This window comes from Conger conger, chromosome 3 (genome assembly GCF_963514075.1).
Source record: "Conger conger chromosome 3, fConCon1.1, whole genome shotgun sequence".
NCBI lineage: Eukaryota > Metazoa > Chordata > Actinopteri > Anguilliformes > Congridae > Conger > Conger conger.
In genome coordinates this window covers 19079807-19093480 of record NC_083762.1, presented here as the reverse complement: position 1 = coordinate 19093480, position 13674 = coordinate 19079807, and the positions used below count along the sequence as shown (strand labels likewise).

The window sequence follows — 13674 nt, the reverse complement described above, 5'->3', positions numbered from 1 at the left end:
ATGCTACTTGTGGTTTATTTGATTCGATTTGCTTTAGTTTAGAGGTCAGCTGGTTAATTAAGAACATGGACAGATCAACCCCCTAGTTATCTTTATAGATTTCTGTGCCTGCTCACTTAACTATCACCTGCATGCACCGAATGAGATATGCATAAAAGTATTTTGCTGCAGACAACAAAAATGCATTGATAATGTATGAGAGTACAGTAGCCTGCCACTCTTTTTGATTTTATACTATTCTGGTGAAAGCTTGCACAGTAGTCCTTCACCCGCACAAGTTCCTTAACTGCAAATATCATTTTATGTGATTTATGAATTGTGCACAGTTTAATCATCGTTGGTCAAGAGTCAAATGGAGCAGTCATGTTGAGGCTGTACATGAATTTTAACTTTTTTACACATGGTTTATTCAGCCTGTAAAATAGATGTATGCCTCTGTAACTGTAAATGTGGTCAGGGAGTACTTTACAAGGAGCAACATTGTGAGCGGAGACCAACTGTGTGGACAGGCATTGATCTGCTTCAGTGAAACAGCCGCACTCTTGGGGTAGCCGTTACGCTTACCTGTTAGCCAACTTCTGGAGTGATAAATTATTAGCAAACAAAACTGGTTCTGCAAACAAGCTAGATCTGCCAATACTGAGAGCTTAGCTATAACAATCTCAGATTTAAAAAAAGAAACTGGCATTTATTGTGCGTTCGTATAAACTTGTACCTATTGTTGAACTAATACAAAATAATTGTAGTTAGATCTCTGATTAATGCTGCTAATTAATGCATGAAACTGTGAAAAGTGTTTCACCCTCAGTAGTACATTGCTGGTAGCATTATGCCACAAACCATGAAATCAGCTGGTTGGATTACCTCCCATCCCAATCAGATCATAAAAAAACAATTGACTCTTTGGGTTCTCTGGCCTAATTCTTGTGTGACTCACGCCTCTTGTGAAAGGGCTAAAGACTGGTAAAGCTAGTTTTACTCGCCCAGTACAACCACTGGAAGGCCCCTAATTGTTTCAGCTGACCCAACTATTAACTCTTCAATGATACTCCTGTGAGTAAAGGACCCGACTGAACAACAGCTTTCTGAATTTTACTGAAGTGATAGAACCTCCCCACCAGTCTTAACACCATCTCCCGGCACCTCCACTGTGCTGGCCAATCACAAACATATGTATGAATGACTTGGAGAACGCACAAAAAAACTGCTTGTTTCAGGCCTGACTCACATTTCCACTCCAGCTTCCAAAACATCTACTTGTGGGGAGGATAGAGGAAACCTGCATGTGTTCCTTTTTCTTTTTTCCCCCCAATCCAGTGGTGAGCTATTATTTTGGGGGCCCAGAATAACTGCAAGTTGAAGGGTTGCACAGGCTGCTGTTCCTAAAGTGTATCTCTTGAACTGTATGGCTTAGACACATTGGGTTTTTAAAAGACACTGCCTGAAGGTCATGAACAGTGGAATCACAGCTATAGGCGAGCTTGTAATTTTCTACCCCACAACGAAAATATACCCCCCCACACACACACACACACACAAGTGGAGTGTTGTTATACATCTGGGAGAGCACAAGCACTCTTCTCTGAAGCATGTGATGCCAAGTGCTGCTAGTCATCACAAAGCAGTTTGCATGTTGGCCTTGCTCAAGGAAGACGCTTCATGTACACCTTAACAGGTGGACTGGCAGGCAGCCAAACGACCGGGGGGGGGTTGCCAGTGCACCATGGGTTACCAGCTGACTGAAACCTGCCTGATCCTGGCCGATGCTAGAACTAACGGTGCATTGCCCTGTGGGGCTGCCAGTCTCAATTGTCACTGGCACCTTTTGAATTTTGCAAAAGGAAAAGAGTGAGTTTGAAAGAGTGACCACCTTGCTAGTTCACCTCAGGCTTTCCCTCTCCTTCCATCTTCTATTCCTCCCTCTGCCTCTCTCCCAGTTAAGATACAGCCCAACCTCAAAACAACACAGTTTCAAGATAATAGCTTTGACAATCCTGAAAGGAGAGTTCCACTGACAGTCCCCTCTAAAAGTATTGGGACAGAAAGGCCAATCCCATTTTAGTCATTTGGCAGATGCTTTTAATCCAAAGCGATTTACAGGTGCACAGGTTCCTCAGCAGGTTAAAGCATCAAATCTATAACTAATCAAATACAGGGATGTTCTAAACAAAAAGACAACAGTCATTGTAAGTGCAATTATTTTTTGGGGGTTAGACAAGAGGGATATCAGAAAAGGGGGGGGTCAGGGATGACTAAGGTATAGTTTGAAAAGGTGTGTTTTTAGTCTGTGTCGAAATATGGGGAGGGATTCTGCTGTCCTGACAATGGTAGGCAAGTCATTCCACCACTGAGGAACCAGAACAGAAAACAAGCATGAACGTGCAGCTCAAACTGCAGGCGCTTGTAGTGAGGGAACCACAAGGCGACCAGAGCTGGAGCTGGTCTTGCTGGGGAGTAGGGAGCGATTGTATGCAAAGTCCCCTTAGCAGTCTGAAATGCCAGCACTAGGGCCTTGAAGTGGATGCATGCAGCAATAGGAAGCCAATGGAGGCCAATGAGGAGTAGGGTGACATGAGCCGACCTGGGCTGACTGATGCTCAGGCGGGCTGCAGCATTCTGGACCAGCTGGAGTAGCTTGATGGCACAAGCTTGGAGACCGGCCAGGAGGGAATTGCAGTAATCCAGGCGGGAAATGACAAGCACCTGGACTAGGAGCTGGGTGACTTTCTCTGTCAAGAGATGACAGATACAGCATATATTGTAGAGGAAAAACCTGCAGGTTCTGGCAGTGGAGGATACATGTGGAGCGAGGGTGAGGTGGTTATGAAGAGTAAACCCAAGATTCTTGGTCATATGGGAGGAGGATACTACAAAGTCCTCAACAATCAGTGAGAGGTCGATTGTCGGAGAGGACTTAGCAGGGATGTAGAGAAGCTCAGTCTTGCCAAGGTTAAGCTTCAGGTGGTGGGAAGTCATCCACGCAGAGATCTGTGTGGTGACCTGGGTATTGGGGGGGAATAAAAGAAAGGGTTGAGTGTCATCGGAATAAGCATGATAAGAAAAGCTATGGGAAGAGATAACAGAACCAAGAGACATGGTATACAGAGAGAACCAAGAACTGAGCCCTGCGGGACTCCAGTTTGTAGGGGGTGAGGGTCAGAGACTGAGCCACTCCAAGTCACCTGGTTGGAATGACCAGAGGGGTAGGAAGAAAACCATGTGAGTGCAGATCCTGTGACAGGTCATCCCAGTCAGCGTTGAGAGCAGACTCTCATGGTTGACTGTATCGAAGGCGGCTGACAGGTCGAAGAAGATAAGGACAGAGGAGAGGGATTTGGCTTTAGCAGAGTGGAGTGCCTCGGTGACCGCGATAAGAGCGGTCTCAGTGGAGTGGCCACTCTTGGTTGGGATCATGAAGATTGTTCTGGAGAAGATAAGTTGACAGTTGTCTGTGTGGAGTTTGCATGTTCTCCCCTTGTTTGCGTGGGTTTCCTCCGGCTACTCCGGTTTCCTCCCACAGTCCAAAGACATGCAGGTTACGCTGATTGGAGAGTCTAAATTGCCCGTAGGTATGAGTGTGTGAGTGAATGGTGTGTGTGCCCTGCGATGGACTGGCGACCTGTCCAGGGTGTATTCCTGCCTTTCGCCCGATGTATGCTGGGATAGGCTCCAGCCCCCCTGCGACCCTGTTCAGGATAAGCGGGTTAGGATAATGAATGAATTAATGAATGTACATCTTTTGACCTCAAACTCTGAAACTTGTCTTCAGGGTATAGCAAAAACAAAGGAATTGACCTTGCTGTTCCAATACATTTGGAGGGGAAAGCATACATTAGTCATACGCTTTACTAAAGCTTTGAGGAGATGGAGTGCCCTTCAACCCTCCCTTTGATCATTAGAATGAGTAAACCCTGTCACCTTTTCCAAGAGAGAGCACAGCAACGCAGGTAGGAGAAAAGAAAACATGATTCATTCATTTACAAGGAACACACACCATTGTATGTGTACACAATGAAGTGAGTAAACAGACTAACAGAATATAGAAAACAGCTCAATTCAGAGCACTTGCATACATGGAAATAAGTCAAATACACAGACCACCTTTCCGTGATACTGTTGAAATAAAATGATGGGTTGTGTCGTAAAATACAGATCCCCAAGGCATTGAATTATCTGACCATCTTACTATGATTATATTGATGTTTTACATTATATCAAAATAAATGAATGGGGCACAAAGACACTAGTCTTGGCACATGTACTGTAGATAGCCACTCCTTCTTCTCACTCTGCAGGCTACCAGCTGAGGCTTGCAGCCATTTTGGCAGAGGACGAGCCACATGTGCAGCTGGTGCTGGCAGACTGTGCACAACCATTCAGCCAGAATAAGCCACTTTTCAATGAGGTGTGGAAATCCGTAATGAATGAAACCCTCCCTATATTATGTATCATTCAGGTTCTTTTGCAAAAAATTCAGATTCAGAAAGTACTTTGTCCTTTGTTCCAATGGCTTGGATTTGTTAATTATCATGAATTCTTCAGCCAGGAGGTAGAACTAATTAGCAAAATCAGCTGACTGAGTTCATGGGTAGAAGAAACACATGGCAGGACTTTTACTTTCCAAACCCTGGACTATCCACTTCTGCTCAACCTTCATGACTGCAGGGCACAGTAGACACAGACACAATCAGGATCCATTTCTAACACCATGGGGACGTCACTGCAATGAGAATCACTTAAGGCTTAACCAGCCACCCATTCCTTTACTTCGCGGTTTTCTCCAACTGAATTTTCAACATAATAAGCAACCAGCCTTTAAGTGAGTTCACCACTCACAGGAATTATGCAATTCTGTCAGGGGTAATGGCATGTTATGAACTGTCGTCAATAGGGAAACTACAGCACACTTTGAGGAGAGCAAATGAGCAACATATGACAAACATATTTGTCTGCACCAAAACAATACATCAGAAGACAATATGCTAAAAACTTCCACATGTGGAAGGATTCTTCACATCATATCCATTTCCTAATAGGACCTAGGTTAACAACATGAGAGGAGGATTTTTTTTGAGCAGGAAATTACTGGATGTTATGGAGACCAATGATAACCCAGAAACACCAGCATGAGATCATACTGGCCTTTATGACGTGAATCACATCATTACCTGATTAAACTCCACCTTTCTCAACAACAACATAATGATAAGAGTGGCGCTGATGAGGATGATGGCAATGTTGAAGATTACTCTGGACAGACTCATCCTTGTTTTGAATGAAAGAAAGTCCACATAAGTCTGGAGTTGGCATCAAGGGACAAATTTAAACACTGCAGCATGCCAAGACTGAAACATTGGCACATGCTGGTATCATTGTAATTATAATTGTTATATGCCCTTCATATGCCCTTCTGTCTAAAAAAGGCTTTTATTAATACTTTATCTTAATATAAACCAAACCACTCATCCTTCACTTGTGCTTCTGTCCTGAGATCCACTGTAACAAGTCCCGCGGCCCTTCCTTCCGAAGTAGAGACGTGGAGTGAGCCTCATTTGTCCCCTGGCAAGGCAGTATTTCCCAGTGGCCATTATCAATTGGGTTTTATTGGGGCCATAAGGGCTGTTTGCAATTCTCACATGAAACTGTGCTCACCGCTGGGATATTGGCCACCCTGACCATTACCCACAGTGACGCACTGATTACTATGATTCAGTCTCAGCGTGAAAGTAGGTCACAAACAGCAGTGTGAGAGGGTAAAGCACAGTAGGGTGAAAAATGGCCTTGGTAGAGCCCTTTCGCGCGCCACACAGTCTAGGCACGGTATACCCTGCTTGAGTGTTGTGGTGTTCTTTCAGATGCAGTATTATTACAGAGTAAAGGAAAACAGTTCACCCAGTAGATTGTCAGATGCAGCCTCGTGAAGCCCGCCGCAGAAAATACTGGCACGGCACTATTGATCCAAGTGATCCGATTGCGTGCCGAGTTTCTGTTTCTGTTTGGGATGAATAGGAACAAGCAGCAGAATCACATCAACAGAATAAATGCTCAAGGAGAGAATTCGATACAATCGGGAAGAAAAAGCAGACTGTAATGACTCGAAGTTTGCTGGGCACCTACTAGGCATAGATCACCAACGATAGCTCACTGAGACACAAGGAATGGAAATTAGGCTAAACTTGAATTTAAGCCCACTTCCTGACCATTTTCTTTCTCCCATGAAAAGTGGTGGAGAGACAGGGCTGCAGACAGAGATGCAGGACAGCTGTGTGTGTGTGTGTGTGTGTGTGTATGTGTGCGTGTGCATGAGTGTGCGTCATTCTAAGGAGGAAAAAAAGGCAGCTTCACAACCAAGTGTCCCTGTCCATCTTCCAACCCCTTCTGCCCCTCAGTCCCTGCTGTGGAGACAGTTCACCAGCACCTCCGGTGTGGTTCGTTTCACACATGTGCTTTTTGTTATCATGGCACACACATCAGCCTCAAAGCTGTTTACTTTGTTGGGGTGGAGTGGGGGGGATGGGTTTGATGGAGGGTTATTGGTTGAACGGCTGGGCCATGTTGTTTCTGTAACCACTTCAAGGTTGTGATGCAGGTATCAATTCTTGTCTTCTGAACTGCGCTCAGTGCATTTAGATCCATACCACATCAGTGACTACAATCACGGCAACTCATCTTAAGAAATGGTTTAAGTCTCAAATTCACCACGTGATGTAATGTAGTGCACATCATCCTATAAACAAAGACAGACTACAATTCTATTTTATAATACTACTCTATGCAGCCAGTGTAAAGAACAAAAACACCTGAAGAGGGTGAAACGGAAAGATTATTGTCGTTAATAATTCAATAACAAGCCCAGCTCTGAAGATAAGAAATAGCTACCAGCTCACATCTTCCCTTTCCCGAGCCTTATGTCTGTTATGTCATCCTGTTGTGTCTGTCCAGGTTTCCTATCTCCACATACCCTCTAGCCCTGCTGTATAACCACATATGGACCGGGTACATCAATTAACTGACAGCATTTCTTTTGCATATTAGTTCACTATGCATATATATGGTATGCAGTAACATATTGAGTCTCGCTGCTTGTGCCACTAAATCCCCGTAGCCAACACAGAAGACAGCTGCAGGACCCACATCTTCAGATTGCATCTTGGGTCCATTTTTCCCCAAGCATTGGTATACAGGCAGAACTACAGTATCGGAAATGCAAGACAGAGGGTCATGTCTATGTCAGAAGATAAATATCCTGTGATTTACTTGATAAAACAGCTTTTTTTTCCTAAAGCGCTCTAATTTTGTGGGAGCACTTTAAGGACACACTTGAAGTTAAGTTTACATTACAGAACATCATCAGTACGGGTGGCCAGCTGGGATTACTGTAGTGTAAAGCACCATGGATCTACTGACAGACCATAGGTGGGATGCACAGAGCAATGGTGAGGCATCCACAAAAAGTTAGGCTTTACTTCTACTGGTGACAGTGCCACATTTCCTCTCCTAATGACTCAATAGGAGGTGACAGTCTGTCCATATTCTGAATATATCCTGTGGAGCTCTTTGTCCAGAATTACCATCACAACAAATGATGGGTCAACAAACAGTGGGAGGGAATCTGATGCTCCCATGCCAAGCTGTAGTCAGACACCTTGCTTGGCGTCTGTTGAAATGTGGAAATGATACGAAAAATAATTTTATTAATTAGAAGAAAAAAAAAATAGTGGTTTAGATTGGGTTAGAGCAAGAAGGTTGTGTTTAGGAAGATGGATCAGGCTGGAGGTTTTCAACAATGCAATTTTCAGCCAAATGAACCTCCAAAATTACATGCATTCAACAGAGGCCCATTTGAGTTATACAATGATCTGATATTTTTAGGCGACAAAGCTATACTTTAAGGAGTTACAGGTACTCCCGTATAGTGCCGAGATAGTCGTTCAAAGGGACAGGCAGAATTTTGTGTCCGGACCTCCTACTCTGGCCAGACTAGTGATCTGCATTGGATTTAGGTGTTAAAATAGCATTGTGCTCCCGAGGGATACGTCGCTGTCATTGCAACAATAATTACTGTCTAATTAGGGAGATGAGCACCACTTTAGGGGTTTAACCTTTTAACACCAGCTACCAGAAAGATCAGGAGTGCACTGCCAGCTTTACGCAAACACCACAGCAGAACACTAAAATGCAGTGTGCCGTTCCACACTGCAAGATAACACAAAAATGCACTGTGGAGTTCTGCCCTACCAAAGAGAAACAAACCGTGGTGTTCGCCACTGAAGCCTGCAGCTTGCATTAAAGCGGGGTGCTACCATATGGTGTTGTTAACATATGGTGTTGTTAACATGTAGTAATTTACATTGAACCAAGCTACACTTTATACTTTACTTTAATAGCATAAGCCAATAAGAAGTGTGAAGAAGTGTCTGGGTGCCCAGCTAGTCATACATGGTTGTCAAACTGGCAGAGCATAATGAAGAATGAATAACTTGTTTTTACTAATAACGAATATGTATTTAGTTTCCAAGTTTCACAAGCTAACATCCATATTAGTTGCTATGAGCTAGCTTGAAGCAAAAATTTGAGCACGGCTCTGTGAGGAATCACATACCTGTGCCAGTCAGTGGATTTCACTCCACTCCATTTTGAGAGACAATATTTCACTATTCTGTGTCAAATTGTAATTTTTCTGATCTGGCTTGTGATGCCACTTGGAAGTTATTTCAGACCATCAGTTAGACCAGGGATTGGAAAGGCTGGCCGTTTCAGTTTCTGGATTTTAGACCATCTTCTGCTCTTAATTATTTCATTAGCCCAATCATTTTCATGATCTGTCATTTTTAGCCACATTCCATGATATAAACAGCAGCTGATGAATGCTCTTGTCTCGTAGCATTTTATTGTGGTCTAATTTACAAGTGAATTGGTCATGGTGCATATGGCTAATTACCTGATTCAGCCAGGGTAACTGGTGGCAGCAATATCTTGCATACACACCAGCCAGTCAGTTGAGTCCCTGAGTTAGACAGTAAATTTAGTAATGGTAGACGGGAGAATCCAAGATAGTCTAGACATGCTCATCAAATGTAAGATGTACCTCCTGGTAACCAAACTTCTCATTTGTTAGGTCTATAGAGGAACGGTGGCATCCAGGTCAATAGGAATGTTCAACTTTCTTCAAATGAAGAAAGTATAGCCTTAACCCCAATGCTAATTCCATGTTCTCTTCCTCACTTCTATCATTTCGGGTGCAATATAACCCATTATGTTAACATACAACCATTATTCACAAAAAGGAATATGGTGGGAATTGCATCTTGAGCACTATATTTGCAAAGTACTAGACTCTGCATTTATTGCCAGCAAGAAACCAAGCTGATTAGGAGCAGGTAATGACAGTTATGTCACAAAATATAATAAATTTAAATGCAGATCAGTTTCTCCATCTGTAAACAATGCCTAACATGGACCTAAGTTCATAAGAAACTGCCATTCAGCTGTGAGGTCTTTATAGTGTGCTAAATTCTGATGTTTGTGCCCAAGTCCTGGACCTTTTGCACAGACTTCAACCTTGACATGCTCTTTAAAAAATCAAATGTGCGCAATAAAACCTATCGATCAGTTAATATCAGTCCTATTTTTGTCTGATGTTGCACAACAGTTTCTTCAGACCCAAGAATGATCAGAATATCACTGCAGTGGCACTGCAATGGTCCACAACGGACAAAGATGTATCATCAACTAGGACCATTAAAAGGGAAAATATACACTCCCATTGCATCATCTCCCCCTACCCCACTCTCCACCTCCTCGTGTGACGAGTGTGAATACTTTCAACTGCAACTGTACATGTGAGCTTCAGATTACACCATAAACTTTGGTTACTGGAGAAAACTCCTAAAGCTGGCCTCCACAGCTCCTCCCACCTTGGATAATCTACTCTGCCTCACTCCAACTGTCAGGCTTTCTGTAACAGCGCACATGCCACACTGTTTTGGGGCTCCTCAGGCACAGAACAGTAACCAATATCTGATAGTAGCTCAACATAAAATAAGGGATGCACACACATGGATGGATTTTATATACATAACAGGAATCTCTATTTAGAACAACACGACTGCATATTAGAATATAGCATGATATAGCCTACTATATTTTGCTCAAACACAGACAATGGACAAATGATGGAAGAATGCAGCCATTTTCATCTAGAATGCAGCAATGTGCTCAGTCCAATCTGGTCTACTATAGGCAGCAACGAGCATCTGGCATGGTGAAAAGCAGAGTACCCATGTGTTCCATGTCATGCAGTACAGTAATACAGAGATGGTATTGTTTCTCCAAGAGAAGTTGTTTAACTCCTTTTTCTTTAGTTGGCTTATTTGTGTTTCGTGAGCAATCTACACCTGCACCATTCTGATTGAGGTTAACAAACTAAAGTGGGTAAGTAGGCATAAAATGTACTTTTCCCCACGGAAAACATAAGAAAAGATTAATATCTAACTTATGTTATGCTTTAAGCTTTATATAAGCTAAAAGCATAAATATTATGTATGTCTTTTAAAAAAGTGTACACCACAAGAGTAGGGTCTGTCTGAACTGAAGCAAATTACTTCCAGGAGTGCAAGCTGACCATTCTGTTTATTGCACTGGAGTTAAATGCAAGTTTGCAAGGATTTGACTCATCAAGTTGTCTCCAACCCAGAACACAATGTTCAAGTCATGACAGTGGGTGGCAGACCTTAGACAGTCTGAGGGCAGCCAAACATACACTAACCATGTAATGGACTACACCACAGCACCATAACAGTAAAAACAAAAGAAATAAACATAAACATTGGACTTAAATAGCAGTCAGACTGCTAACGACAGGTGTAAAAACAGCAAATTACTTGGCAGTTGCTTATTTAGTTTACTATGCAGATTGCTTTATGGTCACCAACTGGATGATCCCCCACCTCCTCGCTCAAGCACTACTCCATCATTTGTTCCTTTACCTTTAGCCACCCTCACCAACAATAAGTCAGAAAACCAAAGAGTCATGTTTTAGCCAAATACTCCTGTTCAGCCTGGTGCATCCTCTTTCTGGTGACTCCTCTTACCATTGTTGAGTGGGCATGGAAGTAGGAAGCAACTTTACATAAACTCGGAGAGTATGATATCCACCAGTGAGTCTAATTTTAGTGTTCAGTTTTTAATCAGCTCTTTATGTAACAACAGGTCAGGTATAAGTACCTTGAACTCAGATCTGTTTGCCAAGATTGCGTCACATGTCGTTTCATCACAAGCCTGCCCTCCAAGATAGCTGAAGCCCCTAATTAACCACTGACAATATGATTCATGTGAAACTTTGTTGAACGGACATATTCATTTTGTTAAATAGGGGGATGTAGCAGACAATGACAGTGTGAATTTCTCCTGGCGTGTGTCATTTTCAGCACATGCATGTAATGCGCTAATATACAGTAAAAATGCGGACGACTCGAGCAGCATTCAACTGACCAAGCACTATAGCCACTTTGACTCAACCGCTCGCTAATGGAGGGGGAAAACTCTGGTTCCGTTTTGTTAGTCTATAGGTTTGCTCGCTTGTTTAACGGTGCATATTCGGTTAACGTCAACTAGATACTCAAGGTGTCAAAGCATTTCACTCGCACTGAGAAAACGACTCGTGCTTTTTTTGCTCTCGTTCGCTCGTGTTAGTCCAATAGTGCAAACTCGGCAAAAAAAGAATCAAGCAAAGCAAATAAACTATTATCATACTTAGGCCACGCGGTTTTTGGCGTATTATAAATTGTGGTCTCATTCTACAAGGGCAGTGTTCTCAGGACTTTAATTATAGCATGCATGCGATACAGTGACACGATGCTTGTTTTCTTTTTTTAATTGATTTGTTCTCGCTCTCTTGGCGCCTTGTTCGATCCTCATTCATATCCCAAGTGTTTTTGCGAGTACAGTCCTTAGCATATATGACAAGATATCATATTTTCAGGGTGGTGGTCAGGACAAGGATATATGGCAACTTGAACATGAAGAGAAGAGACGGAGTCATTTTCTTCCCCCTTTCCAGTGAGTCAATAGCGCTATGCACAATATACACTGCACGCAAGCATACTCAACTACCAGAAGAAATTTGCAGTCAACAATAAACCCTTTAACGACGTGGACCACCAACTCAGCAATGATTTATTTAAACGGGCACAAAATACATAGCGAACAACATCTATAGTTAACTGAAATCATATAGCAACATAATTATTTAGCAACAATCATGCAACTAAAACACTGTGGCTGTCTAGCTAAGTAAATGGCTCTGCAGAACAGCGCGTGCACTGAACACTGTAGCTAAAGCAAGCTAGCAATATTCACACGTCATTTCAGTGAACTATGCATACTTTAACTACAAAACTAGAAAACGGAAAAAAGATAGAGAAGTTTAATCTGGGTTTCATCCCAGTGATATAAACGTGATTAACTTGGCAACATTTATATGGTGACAGGTTGACTAATTTAATTTGCAGTATTAAGAAATCAGCTAGCTAAAGCTAACTGTAGAGACACACCAAGCAGTGGATACTGTGGTGTTCTAGCAGCAGTCTTTCTCGCTTTGCGGACTTACTTTTACATTGAAGGTCCAACATGGCCTGAAACCATTCGTCCTGGTCCTCTTCACTCTCAGCCGCAATGGAAAAGCTCTCCGCTCGAGTGTACAGTACTATCATGTACTTGTTCTTTGAATCTGCCCGTTTGTTGATGTTAAAACATGTTTCCAGATTCACTGATTTCTTCGGGACAGGCGCTTTACCTCGGAATTTTTTCTCACTCTCATAGTATTCGAGCCGAGCCGGGCCCCGTTCCGAGGCCGTCCGAAGCACGAAGTATCGCCGGTGCATAGATTTTTGTTTGCGGAGATAGCCGCTCTTGCGAACGTCTTCGTAGCTTTGCTGTTCTCCTGCGTGGTTCTCCATTGCTAGATACTTTCCTGTGGGTTTCTTAATTAAAGCTAATGATAGTTTTAAAGTCGGTGTTGGTGTTGCGATGTGTTCAGATTTGTCTTATTTATTCATCCTCATTCCCTCTCCCTCCCTCCTTAACAGATGCACTCGAGGGAGAGAGGTTGCATGCGTGCGCCTGAAAAAAATATGTATTTTAATGTTGTTTTTCCTAGCTGTCTTGCTAAATCCAGCCGGTTCCGTCTCTTCGCTACCGCACTCAAACGTGCGTAAGAAGCGATGTCTGCACGAAACTGCCCACTACTACTATTTAGAAGCTTGAGTACTTTAATCCCCTTTACTGTAGGGCACTGTACAGACTACACTACTGCCCCCACCCTTTCCCCGTGCTCGCGCTACTGTGAAGAGAAGACCTGTCAGTCACGCTTGTGAATGTCTGGGAGCAACGAAGAGCGGCGAATGTCTATCTCAACTGTGCATGCATGCTCTGTATTTCAGCTGCAACTGGGTCCAGATGAATCCATCTCAAAACCACATAAATTATCACATGCGAAGTAAATAGGACCAACCTACTGCGTTGCTCTGTTAGGGAGGAGAAAATGCTGACACGTGTAATAGTCTATTGTGTAAACTGAAAACCTCGAAATATCTCCCACACAATTAGTGTTGACATATTCATTTAAATAGTTATGATAGTATTGTTAATGCATATATCTAATTTCAATATCTG

The 13674-nt window shown here is 42.8% G+C and overlaps 1 protein-coding gene across 1 annotated transcript in view; it reads right to left on the bottom strand.

Moving 5' to 3' along the window:
• The window catches only part of si:ch73-335l21.1 (insulin receptor substrate 1-B), a 34229-nt gene extending 20885 nt beyond the window's left edge, over positions 1-13344 (bottom strand). Inside the window, exon 1 of the mRNA XM_061237116.1 lies at positions 12611-13344. Coding sequence (XP_061093100.1) covers positions 12611-12959 — 349 coding nt within the window. The 5' untranslated portion in view covers positions 12960-13344. The remainder of the gene's footprint in view (positions 1-12610) is intronic.
• Positions 13345-13674: the final 330 nt, after the last annotated feature.